The sequence below is a fragment of the Oryza glaberrima genome, chromosome 7, assembly GCF_000147395.1.
Source record: "Oryza glaberrima chromosome 7, OglaRS2, whole genome shotgun sequence".
Taxonomy (NCBI): domain Eukaryota; kingdom Viridiplantae; phylum Streptophyta; class Magnoliopsida; order Poales; family Poaceae; genus Oryza; species Oryza glaberrima.
This window is the reverse complement of record NC_068332.1, coordinates 15,633,019-15,653,674: the sequence shown is the minus strand read 5'-3', so window position 1 is coordinate 15,653,674 and position 20,656 is coordinate 15,633,019. Positions and strand designations below refer to the sequence as shown.

At 40.3% G+C, this 20,656-nt stretch overlaps 2 protein-coding genes across 4 annotated transcripts; both read left to right on the top strand.

The window, feature by feature from the left end:
* The first annotated feature begins 6,079 nt into the window (after positions 1 to 6,079).
* On the top strand, positions 6,080 to 8,957 carry LOC127779473 (uncharacterized). Of its 2 annotated transcripts, none has more exons than XM_052306257.1 (6): positions 6,080 to 6,367; positions 7,518 to 7,633; positions 7,844 to 8,079; positions 8,180 to 8,267; positions 8,596 to 8,662; positions 8,743 to 8,957. In XM_052306257.1, exons 2-6 carry the CDS (start codon positions 7,629 to 7,631, stop codon positions 8,794 to 8,796), a joined length of 450 nt encoding a protein of 149 aa, XP_052162217.1. In that variant the 5' UTR covers positions 6,080 to 6,367; positions 7,518 to 7,628; the 3' UTR covers positions 8,797 to 8,957. The 2 variants fall into 2 exon arrangements, with proteins under 2 accessions (XP_052162217.1, XP_052162216.1); XM_052306256.1 differs by having other exon boundaries at positions 6,081 to 6,367; positions 7,839 to 8,079.
* Positions 8,958 to 10,049: 1,092 nt separating this feature from the next.
* LOC127779471 (vacuolar protein sorting-associated protein 24 homolog 1-like) lies at positions 10,050 to 14,229 on the top strand. Of its 2 annotated transcripts, none has more exons than XM_052306254.1 (6): positions 10,050 to 10,363; positions 10,674 to 10,750; positions 12,456 to 12,558; positions 13,171 to 13,292; positions 13,474 to 13,665; positions 13,951 to 14,229. In XM_052306254.1, exons 1-6 carry the CDS (start codon positions 10,183 to 10,185, stop codon positions 14,032 to 14,034), a joined length of 759 nt encoding a protein of 252 aa, XP_052162214.1. In that variant the 5' UTR covers positions 10,050 to 10,182; the 3' UTR covers positions 14,035 to 14,229. The 2 variants fall into 2 exon arrangements, with proteins under 2 accessions (XP_052162214.1, XP_052162215.1); XM_052306255.1 differs by having other exon boundaries at positions 10,052 to 10,294.
* Positions 14,230 to 20,656: the final 6,427 nt, after the last annotated feature.

Genomic DNA, 20,656 nt, shown 5'->3' with positions numbered 1-20,656 from the left:
TCTTCAACCCGACTCGATCTCGCACAAAATCCGCTTCGATTTGTTTCTCCTTCTCCGAGTCTGATGCCAGATTCTGTTGTTAACAGTAGCTAAAATCCTCTCGAGCCACCCACGTGCTAGGCGCTCCGTCCTCGTCCACCGTGTGCTTCACTCCATAGATTTGGTGTAGAGTGTGGGAGACAAAGATGGGGACTGCAGCGACCTCTAGGATCTATGAAGCACTGAAGATGTTGCAACCACCACCTTGGGTCCATGCTCGTCCTCATCTCTGCCTCTACCACGTAACCCTCGTGGTACTCACCACCAACTTATCAAGTCCCCTTTTCTGCCCACCCTTTCCACTCGCTTTGCATTTCGCCGGTTCCAATAGCGTCACCATTGCCAGGGCATTCATCCCTGACACCATCAACAAGGCCATTGGCACCGACAAGAAGGCCACCGAGTATGCCGATTTGTGTGATTTTCTGATCTCCTAAAATTGGCAGCTATTTTAGTCATGAATAAAAGACGAACCAAACTAACCAAAAATGATTTGCTCCGTTTTACTATTGTACAATGCATTTCAGCCTTCTGTTTTAGTTGACTGAAATTTCCTAAACAACAACATACCAACTCGAATTTTTTGGTGGGACCAAATACCTACCCTTAATTAGGGGTGGTTTATTCGGTTAAAGTGGTTCGGTTTCTTCGGTTATATAGAATATCGGTTTCTTAAAAATACCAGCTGAAGTATTCGCTAAAAAAAATGGAAACCACAGAAAAATAAATCGATGTATTTTGGTTCCATTTCATGTTTAACAGGGAAAACTGACCTGCTCATGCGACACATATTCCAAGAGGCGTTGGGGTGGCAAGAGATGAGTGCCCATGTGTCATTCATGGAGTAAACAACCTCCACATGATACTTTAATATTATCACTAGAAAATAGATGCGGCCTTGCCGCACAATGCACCAGCCAGTATGAAATATTCCATCCGTTATATATTGATCATCAATCGACTAAAATCAAAAATTTCAAATTGATTATTATGTAATGTTGGTGTAGTATTACTACATCTAAGCATGAAAATTGGGTTTGCATGCATGCATATAGGCATTTGAGGTAGTAAAGCTCTCTTTTCTTGTTGGGGGGGGGGGGGCGAGTTAAAAGTGTGCATGCTTCCTTATTCTTCACCACCACTTACTTAAGTTTTTTTTTTGTGAAAAAACTAATCAATATGAAATGGGAGGAATAAATAATATGGTCTTATAAGTACGTCTATTTTCTCTATCTATTTAATGCTTGAAATTATGGAAATTTACCCTTTTATTCATATATTAATTGAAAGCAGCAAGACATTGAGATGATGGACATAAGTTGGAAGACGAATACGTGCGTACAAATTCTGAATTCCAACCAACCAAAGTAATGAAACTACTTATTTTCCCTCCACATGTGTATAAGAATCGAGGAAATCCTTTTTTTAAAAAAAATAATTTTATCTTCTTATTCCTTAAATATAACGTTCTAAGTGCATAACATTAAAAAGTTCAAGTTACACAGTAAAGGAAACTAATGAATTGATTATTTGTTTGAAAATTTGGTACTCAAGGAGCATAACGTTTGCATCAAGCGGGAGCAAAAGATGTCGGTAGCATTCTTTTTCCAAAATTTTACCTCAATTTTCGTTAGCACACTTTTCAAGCATCGGTGTGTTTCATGTAATAAAAAATCTATGTGAAAGTTGCTTTAAAATATCAAATATATCAATTTTTTAAGTTTGTAATAATTAAAACTTAATTAATTATGCGCTAATAGTTATCTCGTTTTGCATGTACGCATTTAATCTAAATCTTCCTCAGATTCGAGGACAGTATTCTCATTTACTACTTCATTCTATCCTGGATAAAAGATTGCAAAGAGGCCTGGCTTTTTTTTATTATTGTCCTTCCCAGTCCGCAGTCCCCACTCTCGAGTCTCGACTCCTCCGCTGCTCTCCACTCATCAATCTGCTCCTCGCTCGACCTCGGTGTCTCCGTCTTCACCGCGGTGCCGCCGTGTCGCTGTTACAACGGCCTTCAGCCTATGGCCTTCTTCGCATGAAGCTCGAAGGCGCCTGCGTCTGCAAGATTGAAGTTGCGCCGGCAACACCAGCAAAGAGAAATCTGTGATGCGCTCCCTGTCCCCCACCTCCTGCAATCCCTCCTGCTTCTCGGGCCAGCGGCCGGATCTGCAGCCCACGATACCTTCGGCCGCCGCATCCGGAAGACAACTCCCATATTCCCAAGCCGATGTGATTATCGGCGCAAAAATCTGGTAGTGAGCTTTGGTACTGGACAAAGCACCAGTGAGTGTGAGTTGTGCGATACAGCTAGCGTTGCTTGCGTCCATTCACTTGCTCTCTGCCTCTTTTGCTCATTTGCATCACCATCCAGTATCCCTTAGTATAGGCTCGGTGATTTTGGTACTCGCCTGCAGGCAGGCATGCATGCATCCTACTTGGGTATTTTCCTCTCTAGAAGTTCAACGAAAGATCTAAAGAGAACCAATGATCCTAGGGAAGACTGCTTGATTTTCTTTGCTGAAAACATCTCAACACGTGCCTTAATTTAGCACCAATTGCAGGTAATTTTAACCAGTTCTTTGGTGTTCTAAATGGAAGGAGTATAAATAAAGGACACGAGCAGGTGGTTCGCCGCGGCGTCATCGGCCGTGACGCGCAGGTGGCGGAGGATCCGGCACGGCGCCACCGCTCACTCGCACACGCCGCCTCCTCTCCTCCTCCACTAGCTAGCGCCCCTCCCTTCTCCTGATCCGGGCCGATGGCCAGTGCCGTCCCTCTTCTTTCTCCCCGGGTTCAATGGATTTGGCAAGTCTGTATTGGGATGGGCGTTCTCGAGGGTGACTCCTGCGGGTGAGATAGAAGCGTTTAGGAAGGGCAGCAGCATGGCGGCGGGAGGCACAGGGGAGGGCGAGGTGTCCGGGCGAATGTGAAGAAGACGAGCCCAACACCGTTGAGGGAGAACATGAAGCGGGTGGTCGGCCACAACGCGCGAGTGGCGGAGGAGCCGGTGGATTAGGGTCGAGCAATTCTGCAAATAAAAAATACAGTAACTCCGTAGCTTTACGATGAGATCCACCGCAACGAACTTTAGCCGTCGATACTTAATCAAACGGTGCAAGAGGAGTGCCAAGGAGACACGTGGCAGATTTCTAGAGAGGTGAAGCTTGATTTCCAGAGTGCCACGTGGCCCAATCAAGCGCCAGGTTTCGGGCCCTGCAATCGGTATATAAGATTGGGTTAATGGGCTTTGGGCTACTCAAATTAAGTGGGCCTTGAGAGTTTCACGTTGAAAAAGATCACGGAAGGGCTTGGAATAAGTTCACCGAAGGTCCCTCAACTTAACAACGAGATTTTTGAGGTCCCCTAACCATAGAACCAGAAATGTGTACCCCTAAACTTACACAAACTATGCACACAAGATCCTATGGCAGTATATATGGGTGGTTTCGCTAACGTGGCATCCTAGTCAGCAAAAAAAATATTACGTAGGGCCCACATGTCAGCTGCACATCTTTTTTCTTCTCTTTTCTTCTCCTTCTCTTCTCTTTTCTCTCTTCTCTCTTCTCTTCTTTAGGCCGGCGGCGAGCAGAGCAGCGATGGGAAAGCGCGGATGCGGGCGGCAGGCGAGCGCGGCAGCGGAGGGAAACACTAGTGTGTACTCTCGTTCTGGCTCGGCCAGTCGCCCCACCGCCGCTCGCTTCCTGGCTCAGGTAGGGTAGCAATTTCGTGCTCCATATAACGCCGCTATGGACGTACAGCAGAGGCCACGCGCAAACCCTGCCTGCGCCGTGTGTTGTCATACGGGCGTGTGGCGGTGGGCTGGCGGCCATGTCCCCGTATGAGGCTATGGGCGTAGCGGCGGCTGGGACGCAGCTAAAGGCGGAGGAGGTGGCATCTTGGATTCAGTGTCCATCTTGGAGGCGGTACGTGGTGCCCCCCGAGTAGGGGTGTAAGTGGCTAACCCGCGAAACCCACTTATAGGCTAAAATAAGCCGCGAGCCCGCTTATTTTGACCTATAAGTGGGTTCGCGGCTGACCCACTTACACCCCTACCCCCGAGTGTGGCGTGCCACGCGCTTCAGCGTTGATAGCGAGTGACATCGCATTCCCTCCGGCGCTGCATCGACCCTCTACCTCCAACGCTGTCGGCAAGCACATCCACTGCAACGTGCGACCACAACTCCTTCTCTGCATCCTCGTCGTCATGGACGAAGATCACCAGCGAGTACAAGTAGCTCAAGGGACAAAAAAGGACAACCACAACCAACAAATCAAATCAAATCACCATACCAGCGCCGCACTCGAGGAGCGTCACACCGGTCGAGCTTTTCACCACGGGTTGTGAATTACTTGTGGAGCAAGAGCGGAGAGGTGCATGGCGATGGCCGGCCAGGTTGTCACCGTCATCGTGTGGTGCGATTGCAATGTGGATAGCAGCGCCCTGGCTAGGGACGACGTCTATGGCATGAACGATAAGCATCCTGCCGGGTCGATGAGTTCCTAGACTCAAGCTTGCCTGACGGAGCGAACGACGGGACACGCTCCTAATCCTAGTCTATGCCGCTACGCTCCGCCGCCACGCTCGCCTGCCATCCGCTCCGCCCACAGCCTGCCACCGCTCAGCTACCTCCGCTCCGCCGCTGCGCTCGCCCGCCATCCGCTTCGCCCACTGCCTGCTGCCGCTCCACTACCTCCGCTCTGCCACCGCGCTCACCCGCCGTCCGCTCCGTCCGCAGCCTGCCCCCGTTCTGCTACCGTGCTCGCCCACCGCTGCACTTGCCCCGCCGCTGGCCCAAAGAAGGGAAGAGAGAAGAGAAGAAAAAAGACGTGCGGCTGACATGTGTGCCCCACATACTTTTTTTATTTTTTTTCTGACTAGGATGCCACGTCAACAAAACCACCCATATATATTGCCATAGAACCTTGTGTGCACGGTTTGTGCAATTCTAGAGGTACACATTTTTTGTTTTGTGGTTAAGGGATTAAAGAAACTCGCTATTAAGTTGAGGGACCTCCGGTGAACTTATTCCGAAGGGCTTTGAATTAGCAACGCTCCTACATAGTTTGGTTGTTTGGCTGCGTTGGTTTTAAGAATAGCAAACCAAACAAAAACCAACCATGGAACAAACGGAGAAATTAAAACCGAAGAAAAAACCAAACATAGAAAAAACTGCTACTTCGGCTCGGTTCGGTTTGGTGTCCGGTTTTCTGTATTTTTTTTCCCACTCCTACCCCCACCCTTAATCCAAGTTACTACCTATTCTCAGTCAACCCAACACAAACACTAAAATAAAGATAAATTCAATTTCCATTTGGATTTAAATTGAAGGTCCAACTCAATTCAATCTAAACACAATATAGATATATTCAAACGTTGGTCTAGAAGCGATCGATCTCATATAGTTGTGATGAGTTTGGTGCTAAAACTTCCCCCTCAGTGGCTTGTGTTTGTATGGTCGGTGCATCATTCTCAACTATGCGCTCCGATGCACGGCCAAGCTTGATGGTCTTTTGTGTCTCCCCCCCTCCTCTTAATACTATTAGAATGTTATTCTGGAAAAGAAAAAAAATAGTACTGCTACACGTAAATACTCATGTAGAACTAAATATATGTAACCGTAGATCAATTAAAGAACAACATCTTTATATGCGTACGTGAGTTGTTCAGTTAGATCGTATGCATAGCCATTTCAAAAAAAAAAAAATTCGTTGAAGGCCAAGTCCATTGTGCAACGTGTGTCAAAAGGTCAAAACGTTTGTCTGCGCCTGCTAGTGCACTTGCACTTGCACTTGCATTGCAGCAGGTAGGCAAAACGAAGACCACCCAAATCTTCCGTTCCCATTTTTCGTGTCCCTTCCATCATCCTTTCCCCCTCTATATTTTCGAGGCGGGGGCTCCACCGACCAAACGCTGCGCTCGGTCCACCACACACCTCCGCCCGCACGGATCACGACCGCGCGGTGCACGGCGTCCACGCCCCGTGGACCATGTCCACGGAGGGGAAGAAGAAGCCGACCTAACCTAACCCAACCCAACACATTCTTCCTCCTCCTCCTCCGCGTTTGCTCCAATCTCTTTCTCTCTCCTCCTCCTCCACCTGAATCTCCCTCTCTCTCCTCCAAGAACAGGGGCGGCGAAGCAGCTAAGCCGGATTTCGTGGTTGGTGGCCTCTCCCCTTCCACCACCAGGCTCGCCCCGCCGCTGCCGCGAGGTGCCCGGCCGCCTGTTTCTTCTCTCCGGTGCATTTCGATCTGATTCCCCCGTCCGATTTCGTGTCCGTCCTGCTTCACACCCGGATGGTTCGAATCGATTCTTGAGGAGGTGAGGCGTTTAATTTGTTGTTGAGCTACGTGTAAATCCCCCCCTTTACATATGCGTGGAGAGATTGGAGCGGGCGTATGGAGCTTCGCTGAGCTCACGGCTTCTTCGGGATAGGCGGGGGAGGAGGGGGTGATGGTGCCATGGTTGGCATGAAGCTTCGTTTCTCATTTTCCATGGTGTTGGAATGCAGCTTCTCAGCTTGAGCAATTTGAGGAAAATATTGTCAAACCCAGGGAGCGTTTTGTCAGAGCAGTGATTATAATTTTTCGGTTTATTAGCATTCTTTTTTTAAGTATACAACTTCCGATTTTCATGTAACTATATATTTTCAAGGATTGTTACTGTTTAATTTGACATCACGGCTGCATGGATCCATTTCCTCCTAGATAGTTGCAGCTTCAACTCAATCTGCTTACACGCCTTTCTTGTTAGTGCTATAGGTTTATCGAGAACCTCATAAATCAGCTGTATTTTGTTCAGGTAATGACCTTCCCCCTTATCAAATGTCTCACCTGGAATACCTACCAGAACGTTATGGAGCTGGATAACTATGATTTCTCAACAATTGGATTATTCTAAAGCGTTAGTGGCGCCTGTTTTCTTGTAACGGTGTGACCTGTTGCAGATTGGTTGCTTTAGATTAACTTTGTCTGTGGTGATGCACCATGCATCTGATTAGTCAAAACTAGCATCCAGTAAGCGATGCCAAAGTGATTGAATTGGACATAGCATGGAAGCTTTAGAGTGAATGTGTTAATTGATAAGTGTAGTCCCTCCTTTCGTTTGTTAAAAGTCTCATCTGTTTATTTGGACAAAAAAAAAATCTTTGGTTGTTATAAAATGGAATACTTATGTGTTGAAAGATGAAAGCCATTAAGCATATGTCATGTCAAGTTGATCTATATGTCAACAAACAATTTTTAATGTCAAGTTGAGAGGCTCTGTTTTTAACTTCATCTTAAGGTGAGTTGTTTAGCTACTTGCTGAAAATATATTTAGTCGTGCATTGTCTGCCCATACCATATATAGCTGCAACAAGGTTATCTTACTGTGCAACTGCACAAATTACAATGACTAGTAGTTGTTCATTCCTCAGTATTAGTAACTTTATTTAAGTGAAAGTTTTATAATATTCTATCTTTTATTTCAGAAACAAATGAATCGTGGCGAATGAAGAGTTTAGCGATGTGCCTTAGTTGAATGGTTCCATTGCCACCCTGTTTGGCTGATTTTGTTCAGACGAACTCATCTTCAAGCTTATATGGGGTAGGTTCTCCTCGTGTTTACCTGGAATAAACTTAGTATCATGTTTTTTTAAGGGAAACTTTAGTATCATGTTCATATCTCCTTCCATTTTCAATTCAAATTAGGCCACATTATATCCTTTGCTTATTCATGAAGGACTACTATTTTCAATGCTATCATTGGGGCAATTCACACCTCAAGCATTTCTGATGTTTACTTCATGCAGTACAGTTGCTGCATAGGTAATTTGAGCAAGTCCCAGCCACTTCCAGATTATAAACCAAAAACATCTGTAAGAAAGAAGCCTCGCCATTCATCTATTGGAAAAAGAAGGCAATGCTCATCAGGCCTAGAAGCAATGGAGAACAATGTTAGTGTATCCGTGTCCCTTGAGGGGAATATATCATCACTTCCCAACTCTATCATCAATGATTCTAATGGGAAAGATACCTCATTCATCAACCATGGTATGCATGATTTTAACTTCTTAGTTTCTTGAGTTGCTCAGTCCAATAGCTTCTATTTGTAGTTATGTGTATGTGTTCTATAAAAATCTTCTTTCTGCAGCGGCTATAGCATGGGCCGAGATGAGAAGGCAATGGACTGGAGACCAGGAGAAAGTTCCTAAAGAGGCATCACAAGAGCCAATAATAAGGTTCGGTTTCATCTTCCATCTGTTTGCAGTTTGCTCACACGTGACTTGCATTAGTGGATATGGAAAGTTTTTTCATAAACTGGGTTGTTCATTCCCAGTTGTGAGTTCTAGTTATTCAGGGATGGTTTGTAACTACTCCTGCAAACAAGCGCGTGATTTCATCACAATATTCTTTGCCAAGGCTGTAAATAAAGATTGTAGCTGCCTTACCAAATATTCATTGCCAAGGCTGTAATAAGTTCTTGATTTCTTATTCCATGCCACCAACTTCTTTTCTCACACCAGCCATTAGTACAATGATTAACACCTTTATTTATGTTTATCACAGCTGGTGCACAACATATGATGATCTGTTGTCGACAAGTGAGCGTTTTCCGCAGCCAATCCCGTTATCTGTAAGATCCATAACCAAAATGTTTCTTATATTCCATAGATTATTTACACGGTGATCTCCTGACCTACAAAATTCTTGCAGGAGATGGTTGATTTTTTGGTTGACATATGGCATGAAGAAGGGCTCTATGATTAGTTGGGTTTGACTGTTTCTAATAGTTATCCTGAAAAAAAAAAAGAAAAGAAACTACAAATTAGTAAGCAGGATTAATCTCAAATTGGGTATTGGAAAAGAAAACTGTAATTGTAAAAGCTACAAAATGGTGTTGATATGATTTTGTGCTAGTTGGACCTCAAGCTCTCAGATGTGTTGCTATCTGCTGAATGACCCTATGACATGTAACTGTCATAGGTAAAAACTGAAAGGCACATTAACATTGTTTGTAAACACGGCAACTTCACAACAAACATCCATTTTCTTGAGGTTGAGGTCTTGAGGAGCATTGGAAATTTCCCAAATGCCAGAAAAAGTTTTTCTATGACCGATGTTGGCCTCTCACATGTCCGTAAACAGCAACAGGGGTAAAAACGCCACTACCTGCACCTGGCGTGGTTTGACCTTGTTCTATTAATCCCTCCTCTCCCACAAGGGGAATGAGCCTATTCTTGTTCGATTAATTCCTCCCACAAGGATATTGAGCACCTATTCAAGATAATCGGTAGGATCGTTTTTTGATTTGTAGTATCATAGTATCCCGATTTAGAAAATACACATTTTTATATTAATATATAATATGTTGTATAAATTAAAACATATAATATCGATTTTGATAAATTTAATTGGTTTTTAATGTAAACTTGAGCATGTTTATTCACATTATTTTCAATCCATCTTTTTTTAAATAATGTTCTTTAGGATCGTAGATAATAGGTAACGTAGTGTCGGGATACCATCTAAGATTGCGTAAGATCATGTGGAAATGAATAGTAAAATCAGGTTACTATGATTATTAAGATACAAGGTGAGATCGGTATTGTTATGATTTCGTAGGATTGGGATAGCAACAACCTTGCACCTATTATAGTGTGGAACTATTCCCTCGAAACCCTATTTTTGAGATCTTGTTTTTGTTTGGTTAATCCCTCTCACAATCCCCTCCAATCCTCGTTTTAAATTTCCCAAAATTACATATAATTTGATAAAATTATCAAAAAACTACAGATTTAGAACCAATTTTATCAAACAACTACAAATTTAAGATGGACAGCCACCAAACCACAATTTAGTTTTTAAATTATCACAAAACTACATGTTTTATACCATGTTAAGTGCAATATTATAACATTTATAACTCTTAACATAATATTAGTGGTGAGGATTTAAACTGTAAAATCTATAATTTTACTTAAGTTTTTTTTTTCGGGTCAAAAACAAATGGAAGTCTCTCACGCACACAGACGGTTTTTGCCTTTCCCTTTTCCCTTTCCTCGCTCCTCGTCCTGTCTGGCTGTCTCTCCTCCTCCCCGCGTGGCGGCGTCGGTAGATACCGCGTGATTCATCCGGCGGCGGCGAGCTCCGCCGATGGAGAAGGTGAAGGGTCTGCTGAAGCCGCGGCCGACGCCGCAGCAGCAGCTGCGGGAGTGGCAGCGCAAGCTCCGCAACGAGTGCCGCGTCCTCGACCGCCAGATCCGAGGTTCGCTCCCCCATCTCCTCCTCCTCCCCCCGACGCGCGACCCGACCTTCACGCGAGGTCTTTGTCTAGGTGTGTTCTCTTCCATATGATCGCGGGGGAGGGGGGGGGGGGGCTTATACTTCTGAATCGGGCAAGATTGTTTTCCTTGTTGGTGCCTCTGATTAAGCCGGCCGCGGTAAACATTTGCGTTGCCTCAGCGAGCAAATCGCGGGCTTGATTAGCGTTAGCAGCGCCCGTTTCTGCGATCGCTGGGACAAATTCCTAACCATCCCTCTCATTCGTGCCACATATGTTGTTTATTAATACTAGTCTTGTGTTCGTAGATGTTCTCGTGCCACATATGTTGGTAATTAGTAGTGTTTGTCTCTTGTGTTCGCAGATGTGCAGAGGGAGGAGAAGAACGTGGAGAAGTCTATCAGGGAGGCTGCAAAGCGCAATGACATTGGATCCGCAAAGGTGTGCTGTACTAATCATGCTGCTTTTGCTTAAGCACTCCGGTTTGTAAATTGTGATGCAGTACACACGAACATCATTTTTTTTACCCCCTTCTGTATATGCCTATATGGCTGGTTGGATCCCATTCGTCAGTTAATGTAAGTTTAAAGTTGATTTAATTTTATTACGTTGAGCAAAATGCTGCTCATTTGGCTTTGCAAACATCGAACCTGGTAGGGGAATGTGGACACTGCTTAGATTGTAATTGTTCGCTAAAACTTTTGGACCTACCATGTGCTATACCTCAGGTGCTCAGAACCATGTCGCTTTGATCTCATTGACATGTGGAATACACATACTATTTTTTTCTTTCTGCTGTTTAGTTGCTATCCAACTATGAACAACGTACCCTTTTGGTCTTGTATCCCACAATGGTAAGTTAGAGAGTAACTGTGAGCGTTATCCTGACTCCTCCGACCTTTGTTCCATGTCATTTGATGTTAGCTGCAGGATGCATTATTGACATACTCATGTGAAGCTTGCTAAGAAAACCAAAGTCTGGATTGATAAAATAAAACTCCATTTAGAAGTTCAACAATTCAGTAAAATGATTTTAGAATGAACAGCACATGAGTATATGACTTGATGAGTAAAATCATAAATATTCTTATTCCCAGTAAAACATGCCTTGTCATGCCTTGTGCCAGAGCACAAACTGTAGCAGTGGTTGACTGGAGGCTTTGGTCTGTAGCCGCCAACCAAGGCCACGGTGAATAGTAGCTGTTGTCATGGGATAAGCATGCACATGGTACACGAGAAGAACAGAAACAGAGGAAGGGGGAGATTAGCTATTTGCTTGTTTGAGTAACTTAAATTCTTCAGGCCACTTGTAAAGAGGTGTGCTGATCCTAACAAAGCGAAACTAAATCTGATAGCTTACCATTGGACTAGTAAACTGAATCAAATGGATAATGGTTGGAGCCAAGATGGAGCTGACATCATTGGGCCTTGGCGCTATGCCTGGTGCAGGAACAGTCCCACATGGCATACCATAAATGCATACTATGACTGTATGATATCATTCTTTTAACTTCCATGTTTTTTTACAGTAGGAATTGACATAGTAATTTAGTTGCACTAGAGTGGGTCCATGTGTATGTTGGTTGATTGAGACAAAACATCAGTGTACATGCATCCAAAACCATAATGGTATAATCACAAATTTACTAAATCCTAGATAAATGGTTGGTTCCACTTCTCTATTGTTTTGGTTTCTATTTTTCATGCACTTCACAATATAAAAGGCTAATTTCTTAAAATTTTTATTCTATTTATGTTGTCACTTTCTCTTTATGTTGTCTTGTGGTATATGTGTCTCCATTTATCTTGCAATTACTACTCTGATGTTAATACACATGTAGAGTTCTCTTGGGTTATGATGTTTCTTGAACACTCAAGTACTCAACTCATTCTGTATACACAGATCTGTCCATACACTTTTCAATTGTTACAATGTTACATAGGATAAATTATTAGTTCCTGAAAGCTCTCCCATTAATTTTCATGATGAGCATGCACTAGTTCTTATACATCAATATATGTTTTTGTCCCACATATGATGTTGAGAGTTTCAGCACACATTATCCAGTGCCAAGTTTTTACAGTTGGCAGAGTAAGGTGAAGACCTTTGTACTGTTGATGTGAATATTTCATTTTTATATGTCAGGCTCTTGCTAAGGAACTAGTGAGGTCAAGACGTGCTGTTAATCGTCTCTATGAAAACAAGGCTCAACTAAATTCAGTATCAATGCATCTTGGAGAAATTGTTGGTATGTTCTTTTTCTTTTTATGAGCTGATAGAGAGGATTTATTAGCAATTCAGCCTAACCTTCATCGTATCAGCCCACAAGTTCCTTGCAGGCAATTACATTACAATCTGTTAGAGCTAACTGAATTTCTTCACTACTTATCTGTTCGCGCTGATACTGGACTGGAATACTGAAAGGATTCAGTCACAGTTTAAATTGAAATTTGCATATGCCACTGAAAAGTTTTATCCCTTTGTAATTAAAATTTGGTGCCTCACTGGTATGTAGGATCTCACCCACCTCATAAGCACCTGATTGTAACATTTTCTACAGAATTGGAACATAAAATTGTTAATTTTGGACTTGTTTTAGTAACTGTGTAGCAGCTGACAAAATCAGTTTCTGTGCTCATGTCATTTGATATGTAATGCAGTATATTTTATAAAGGTTTGCTTGTTAGTTGTTAGCATGTGAGTGAACTTAGGTCGAAGCCAGGAATGAGAGAACCATTCTTGTTACCTTAATACATTTCACTTCCGTTCTGTTGAGATCTCCAAACATGACTAAGGAGTAGTACTTCATTTATTTGTTTTGTTTATTACAAACTATTAACTTCTGTTCATGCAATTTCAGCAACGGCAAGAACTGTCGGTCATCTGTCAAAAAGTGCTGAAGTTATGAAAATCGTTAACAATCTAATGAAAGCTCCAGAATTGGCTGCCACCATGCAAGAATTTAGTAAAGAAATGACAAAGGTAATCCGCTATTTCTGTTTTCTTAGTTCAATATGTACCATATCAACCATCTCTTCCATTTCTTGTGCATAGTTTAAAGACGTCAGGTCTGTTACTCTGCACTGATATTGATCTTTGTGTTAAACTGGCAAACTGATCATTGAGCCATGTGCTTGAACTCACTGACCTTTTTGCACTCTAGGCTGGTGTGATGGAAGAGATGGTCAACGATGCAGTTGATTCAGCTTTGGACTCTGAGGACATGGAGGAGGAAATTGAAGAGGAGGTTGACAAGGTTCTTGCTTCAGTAGCTGGGGAGACTGCCTCACAGCTACCCGATGCTGTGAGGAAACAGAGGATAAACCAAGCTTCAACAAGCAGGGTCCCAGAAGAGGTAGATGCTTCACACTTTTGTTTGTGCGTTTTATTGTTAGGATGGCATGAAAAATCAACTGTGCAAAATAGTAGTCCTCCAGAAGCTATTTACTGGAAGGTTGCTTTTGAGTAGTTTAGCTGTCCTATATAGACAGCAACATCCTTATTGTAGTCACTTAATAATACTAAAATGAATAGATTCGTAAACTCCAGCAATTTTATCTGACAAAAATACCCTTTTGTTATGGACCATTTTATTATTTAAATTATTAAGAGCAATTATGTTTCTTTTTCTATTTTGTAGCGACAAGCTGTTGCTGAGGGCGCTGATGATGATGAGGAAGATCTGGAAGAGATCAGAGCACGGCTTGCTAAAGTGAGGTCATAACATTCTAACTTTGAGAGTTCACTAGATAACATCCAGACCAATCTATGATAGATTGGCCTCGGTTGACCAAGTTTGAACTAGCAATGTACTGTTGTATACTTGTATAGTAAACATCCTGTATCTTGATCTGTCTAGAGACAAAAAAAAATGAATAATGTAATCTCCTGGTGGCTCTATCGAGTATCGACTTTTGTAGGACTCCCTTGTTTCAAATTACTTGTCACTTTTAGCTTCGTTTTTAAGTCAAATAATTTTTTTAATTATAACCATCCATTTTTAGAAATTCATATAATTTAACAAGTGAAATAAATATTAGCTCGTAGTTTTATTTTCTAAAATCGAGTTATGTATTTAATTCCTTCCTTTTAAAAAATACTTTCCTAAAAAAAGAAAGAAAAAGCACATTTCTCTAAAAACTTCAAGTGTTGTTGTAGCTCTATCTTGAAGGCACTCCTTTGGTTTTCGATTTGAAGGTATGAACATAAAAGGACTATGCTAAACGACCTTTAGACAACGCGAAATCTATTTCGAGAGCGCTCTCGGTTTAACTCTACAGCGCGACGCATCTCAGAGCTGTCTAACTGTGCACGTCGTCATGATGTCCATCCACATGAGTGTCTTTTTCCTTTCAAATAAAGTTCACGTGGGTGTCTTTTTCCTATTCAAATAAAGTTTCCTCTCAAATTACTTATCCGATCTACAATCCGATTACACCATTGTATTCATTACAATTAAATCTTCACAACAAGATCTTACATGATTATGTTACGATGAAAAAATATTTATATTTGTAAATTACTTTTATTATATACATAAGTTATTTTTATCATAAATATAAGTTACTTTTAGATTTGAATAAATTACTTCTTAGACATATAAAAGTAAATTCAATAAAATATAAAAGTAATTTACATATATTCTAAAAGTAACTTAAAACAAAACGGAAGTGACTTTGTCACGACATTAGAAGTAAATTCGTTTTAGGGATAAAATATGACTTTTTAGTTAATTCCATAATTTGTGCTTATTAATTTAATTTCTAGATAGAGTCATGTTTTTATCTCTACAACGGATTTACTTCAAATGACATGCCAAAGTTACCTTCGTTTTGTTCTAAGTTACTTCTATAACATATATAAATTACTTGTAGACTTACTGAATTTACTTTTATAGTTTAAGAAGTAACTTAGTGAAATCTAAAAGTAATTTAAACATATCATAAAAGTAATTTGTGATTTTTCATCAAAATATAATCATGTGAGATCTTGATGTAAATATTTAATTGCAACGAACACAACGGCGTAATCGGATTATAAATCGGATAAGTAATTTAAGAGAAACTTCTCTAAGAAGGAAAAAAATACATAGATAATGAGTGTACAAGTAGCTTTTTTTTTAAAGAAGGGTGTCTCTCTTTAGCACTATCCAGCTAGCACTCTCGGTGTAGTCGCGTTCTTTAGATAACCCTAACTTTTCTTAAAACAAAATGGATGTTTACTAACTGGATAAAAAACATACGAAGGATCTGGATTCTACTTTTTTTTTGCCAAAATTTGGATATTAACAATCTTATATTTATAATATGATATTTTTGGAATTTTTATCCAAATTTTAGAAGTTTTTGTCCCAAAGGTATTTTGGTCATTTGGACAATATTGTACGGTGCTAATGGAGGCTAACCGGACGGTGATGGTAAATCGTAAAAGTTAAGCAAAAGTCGATGGCATGTTGTAGAACGTAACAAAGTTAGTGGCAAATCGTACACCTGTGACAAAGTCAGTGGCATATAATGGATTCTCTCCAGATAGATATCAAGCGATAGACTCGAAAATTCGAAATGATAGCTTTTCGCATGGTTTAGGAGGGTGAAACCCTCTGTTTTAATGACATACTAATTGACTTGTGAACCCAACCAACAACATAACCTTACTCGACTGATTGACTAGCTTAAAGCCACAAGAAACTACTACTTTTGTCCCATAATATAACAACTTTTAGCGATGTAACTGATTATACCCTTGTCCAGATATAGAGCTAGAAATTGTTATATTTTGGGATGGATAAGGTATTCGAAATTGTCCCCGGAGGATAATGGCTTTATCCATCCTCGATACTTATGATATTAAATTATATAAATCTATAGTAGTTGATCCAAGTTAGAAATTTTTAACTTATCACCAAGCTAAAACAACGAGTAATTTAAAACAGAGTGAGTATGTTAGACCTCAAGGCCTCAATTAGTTATGAGGACCTTGTGTACCATTCTTGAATGAAGAAGTTTGGCGAGTAATCGGGGACTTGCCTTTTGTCAAGGCGCTGGCGTTGGATGGCTTCATGGGCCGATTCCATAAGAGCTGCTGGCCGACTATCAAGAATGAAGTTATGGCTGCCCTCCGAGAGCTCTATCTGGCCAACGGTAGAGGTTTTCATCTTCTAAATGATGCTCTCATCTTCCCCCCGTCAAAGAACGGCGAGGCCATGGATGTTCGGGATTTTTGGCAGATCAATCTCGTTCAAAGCTTTAGTAAACTCTTCTCAAACCAATGGTGGGAGGGGGATTAACCCAATTCCCCCATAGACTATTTTCCATGTGTGAAACGTTCCCCACTTGCCGAACAAGGACTTAGGGTATTGCATGAGAGACCTACGAACCGTGGTGATCTAACTGTAGCGACCACCTTATCTCGATGGCTTTTTTAATCGATGTTATATGGTTTGATGTTATGTGAATAAAACAACAAACTGGTTTTGTGATGCATAAGGCTCTATATCTAATAATAGGTGAATGCTTTGCATCGTGCGTCCAATGGAATCGGACGCTACATTGGAAACCCACCCACATGTGAGCAAATTTCTAGCGCAGGGAGAAAAAAAAAGAAAGAAAAACAAAGGGAGGGAGTAATATTTAGATTAGAGATTTAAAATAAATTATTTAAACTACTTATCCAATCATATTTTGATGAAAATAATATAACTTTTTTAACTGTGCGAATTCAATGTTTCATGTGTAACATGCGAATGCTTCAACTAGACTTCATCGTTTTTGCACATTTTAAGTTGTTTTGTTGCAATGGATCTTTTTAATGGTGCACACCATGCTATCATTGTTTCAATTAGTATTGTTTTTATGTTTTAGTAGTTCATTTACAAATGTTGCATATGATGTTATTAAGACGTTTCAATAAGCATTTTGTGACGTTTCACTAATTATTTCACAAGTGTTGCATGTAGTGTTTTTTAATATTTCAGACAGTATTTTGTGGTGTTTCAACTGTTATAACTCAATGTTTTATATATAATATAAAATGTTTTAATTTAAAAAATGATCATATATTGTTTTAAATTACAAGTGAGATATTGTTATAAAGTTTTAATTGAGGTGAATATAATGGTGCAATCAGAATGCAAATAGAATAAATAATTTAAACTTTTACTAAATGAAGTTGCTATAAAAATGAGAGTTGAAGAGAAGAGCGACATTCAGATTCTGTGCATGCGGTGAAACAAGGATATAGATCGATGCATGCATGCAGCACAGAGAGACGACGTGCATGCATGAAGACAAGGGAGGTGAAGTACGTGCATACTGATGCATGAAGATAATGAAGTATGTTTTGTGTAGAAGCTTGAAAAAATGGAGGGGAGGGGGAAAGGGAGGGGATGCCCCATTTTTTTTAAAAAAAAGTTCAGACGCACAATTTGTAGTAGCATCCCTAATAGTAATGAGTAAATTTAATAAAACCCTACCTATTATTGTGCAAGTTGTACAAAACCACATGGAATTTGGTACGTGTCGACGGGGGATACCCGTAAACCGGATGAATAGGGTATTGGGGGTACGTTGGTACGAGGATCTATACGATACGACATCAAGCGAATAAGTAGACAAGGATTATACTGGTTCAGGCCCCTCGCAAGGTAATATCCCTAATCCAGTTTATATGAGATTGATATGGAAAAACCACATATTACAATAGAAGACCGACGATCACGTGATTACCGGTGAGATCCTTGTCGAGATGGTTTCAACGAGATCTCCCGGTGAGTAGGCTTCGCATCCTCTGGTTCGTAGACTATGGTATGTGGTGTTGGTGTTAAGATTCGATGATCTCGACTCCTCAGGGGGTGCGCCTTTTATACCGTGAATCACCTTAGTCTCTAAGTAGAACTCGGAGACTATGGACCCTGCACGATATAGCATAAACCCAATCCTCTCTGAGTAGGACTCAGCTATTTACTTGCCCGTGAGGATAATTACCATAATTTCTTGTTAATTTCCTTATTGTATACGGAAGTATATCATACATATGAAGGTATGCCGTATCCGTATATCCCATAAGTCGTCGGATAGGAGGTATGCCTTACCCGTAACTATGGCAGTACATGACACATAACTCTTGGTACTATGATCCTAAAGTTTCACGAAACAACGCCATTAGCCAAATTGATACTCTTGTGTCGAAATTTTGAAAAGGTATACTTACATGGATGTAACATTTATATGATAGATAAAGAACTCATAAATTTACATAATTTAAGATATGATTGTAGAACTCAAAGGTGTAGTAAATCAAAATCAAAATGACAAATAGTGTGATTTTTTGAAACTTTATGGTTGATACATAGGGTTATTTGCCACATGCCAAAACCACTGTGTTTTTTTGTAACTTATACGCCATAATACTTGTGGTTAGGTAAAATTTACTCAGTAATAATAAGCAGCGCTGCCTATGTGGCTAGCTAAATTATTATTATTTTTTTGAATTTATTGGTAACATTTTATGAAGAATGTATTTGCAATCACCACGACATCAATCTTCCTATACAACTTCTTTTTCCTAAGAAACCTAAGAAAAAAATATACTCCCTTCGTCCCAAAATATAAGCATTTTTGGACTTCGATACAATCTTCAAGACGCTACTTTGACCAATAATATCTATAAAAATAAAATGTTTTAAATAAAAAAAGGTGCATATTATGATAACTTGTTTAAAATAAATCTAGTAACAACAATTATACATGATTAATCTTTTTTTATTAATAGTCAAAGTTAAAAATGGTTGACTTGACACAATGCTAGAAATGCTTATATTTTGGGACAGAGGAAGTACATGACATGTTTACAGCTAGGTGTCTTATGTGAGCTAACAAATATTTTCTCCATTAATGCAAATATAAAATAAAGTCATTACTTCGCCATGGGTAAACAACACATCAACATGTACGCTTCCCAAACCGCCAAAGAAGTCGATTTGCACCAGTTTTCAAGGATGGGGAATTGAGGGGGCAATTTAATCAAGGGTAAGAGATGAGGGAGTCAAAACATATTTATTTTGCTAGGCTTTGGTTTTCATAGAAATGGAACAGCGGCTCACGGTGTATCGCACGGTCACGAAAACTCAAGCTCTCTCTATATCCACCGGAGTGACACAAGCCATGGGTGCCATTCCTACCGAACTTCAGCTCCCCCTCTCTTGCATTCTCTGACACAAACCTAGATTGGACTAGGAGGCGACTGATTTCCATCTCCCCTTCGCCTCTTGTTGTTGTTGCCGCTGATGAATCCGGAATCCCCAATAGAAACTTTAGAGACCAGTTTGGGTTGTCATGCAGGAGTTTTTTTCTTTCTTTTTATTTTTTTTTTGAATACACGACTTCATGCGATCCTTCGGCATGTGGTTGTTTTTGGGAGGTGAGATGTGGTAGACTCATCCTGTTTTTTAAGATGGATGATCCCATTCATTCTTTTGGTATGACCATACGAGGGATGGGATGGTAATATTTTTTAAGGGATGGATCATATATAAGCGAGAGAAGAGTGGGTTAGTTCGGTCCATTAGTTTTTAAGGGCTTATTTCATTAGGCCAACTTATGATTTTGGACAACATTATATATAAGCCAAGCCAATATAATACACAAAATTTCATACAATTTAGAAACCAATTGCATATGCATTCTCTCCACCTTAAAAAAAACAAATTCTAGAGTTTATTCTATGGCGGCTATTAATGGCCTCACTGTTTCGCCTATAACTAATTATAAGTTGTAATGCATATTAGTGACAAAACTAATTTATGGGCAAAATTTTTAGCGATGCTGAAAAATAAACTACAAGAAAAAGCATGAGAAATCAACTCTATAGTTATAAAATTAAAATTTTATAGCCCCATCGGATGGCCTAATAAGCCAAAGCAAAAAGTTAAATTTTGATTTTTCGAAATATTTTCAGCTTTATTTCTTTTTAGCGTTAGCTTTTAAATCGTTACAAACAAATATATAAAAGTTTTAATTATAAATTAATTTTTATTCCCTAATAAGCCATTTTTGCTTATGAGGGAATATGGGTAACCGATGAGACTATTAATAAGTGGAAGGGCAGAAGATCAGAACGTGAGTCTTGAAATCTACTGGAAGAATCTAAATTATTTTGAGGAGTGCAAAAATTTTGAAGTGGTTGCAGTTACCAAACTTAACATATATACTCATTATGTTGGGTAAAGTCTTTAGACTGCTTTTCTTCCAGAAATTCAAACAACTTTCTTTCATTAGTACGTTTTACAAAATATTAAATGGTACGTTTTGTGAAAAAAATTCTATATAAAAGATTTTTAAAAAATTAAA

What these genes read in the sequence shown, in the direction of transcription:
- LOC127779473 (XM_052306256.1), top strand. Translation starts at nt 7,568, where the DNA reads ATGGTTCCATTGCCACCCTGTTTGGCTGATTTTGTTCAGACGAACTCA. An exon ending in TACCTCATTCATCAACCATG is followed by an intron (nt 8,080 to 8,179) that starts GTATGCATGATT and finishes TTCTTTCTGCAG; the next exon opens with CGGCTATAGCATGGGCCGAG. An exon ending in CGCAGCCAATCCCGTTATCT is followed by an intron (nt 8,663 to 8,742) that starts GTAAGATCCATA and finishes AAATTCTTGCAG; the next exon opens with GAGATGGTTGATTTTTTGGT.
- LOC127779471 (XM_052306254.1), top strand. Translation starts at nt 10,183, where the DNA reads ATGGAGAAGGTGAAGGGTCTGCTGAAGCCGCGGCCGACGCCGCAGCAG. An exon ending in CACGCGAGGTCTTTGTCTAG is followed by an intron (nt 10,364 to 10,673) that starts GTGTGTTCTCTT and finishes TTGTGTTCGCAG; the next exon opens with ATGTGCAGAGGGAGGAGAAG. An exon ending in ATGACATTGGATCCGCAAAG is followed by an intron (nt 10,751 to 12,455) that starts GTGTGCTGTACT and finishes TTTATATGTCAG; the next exon opens with GCTCTTGCTAAGGAACTAGT.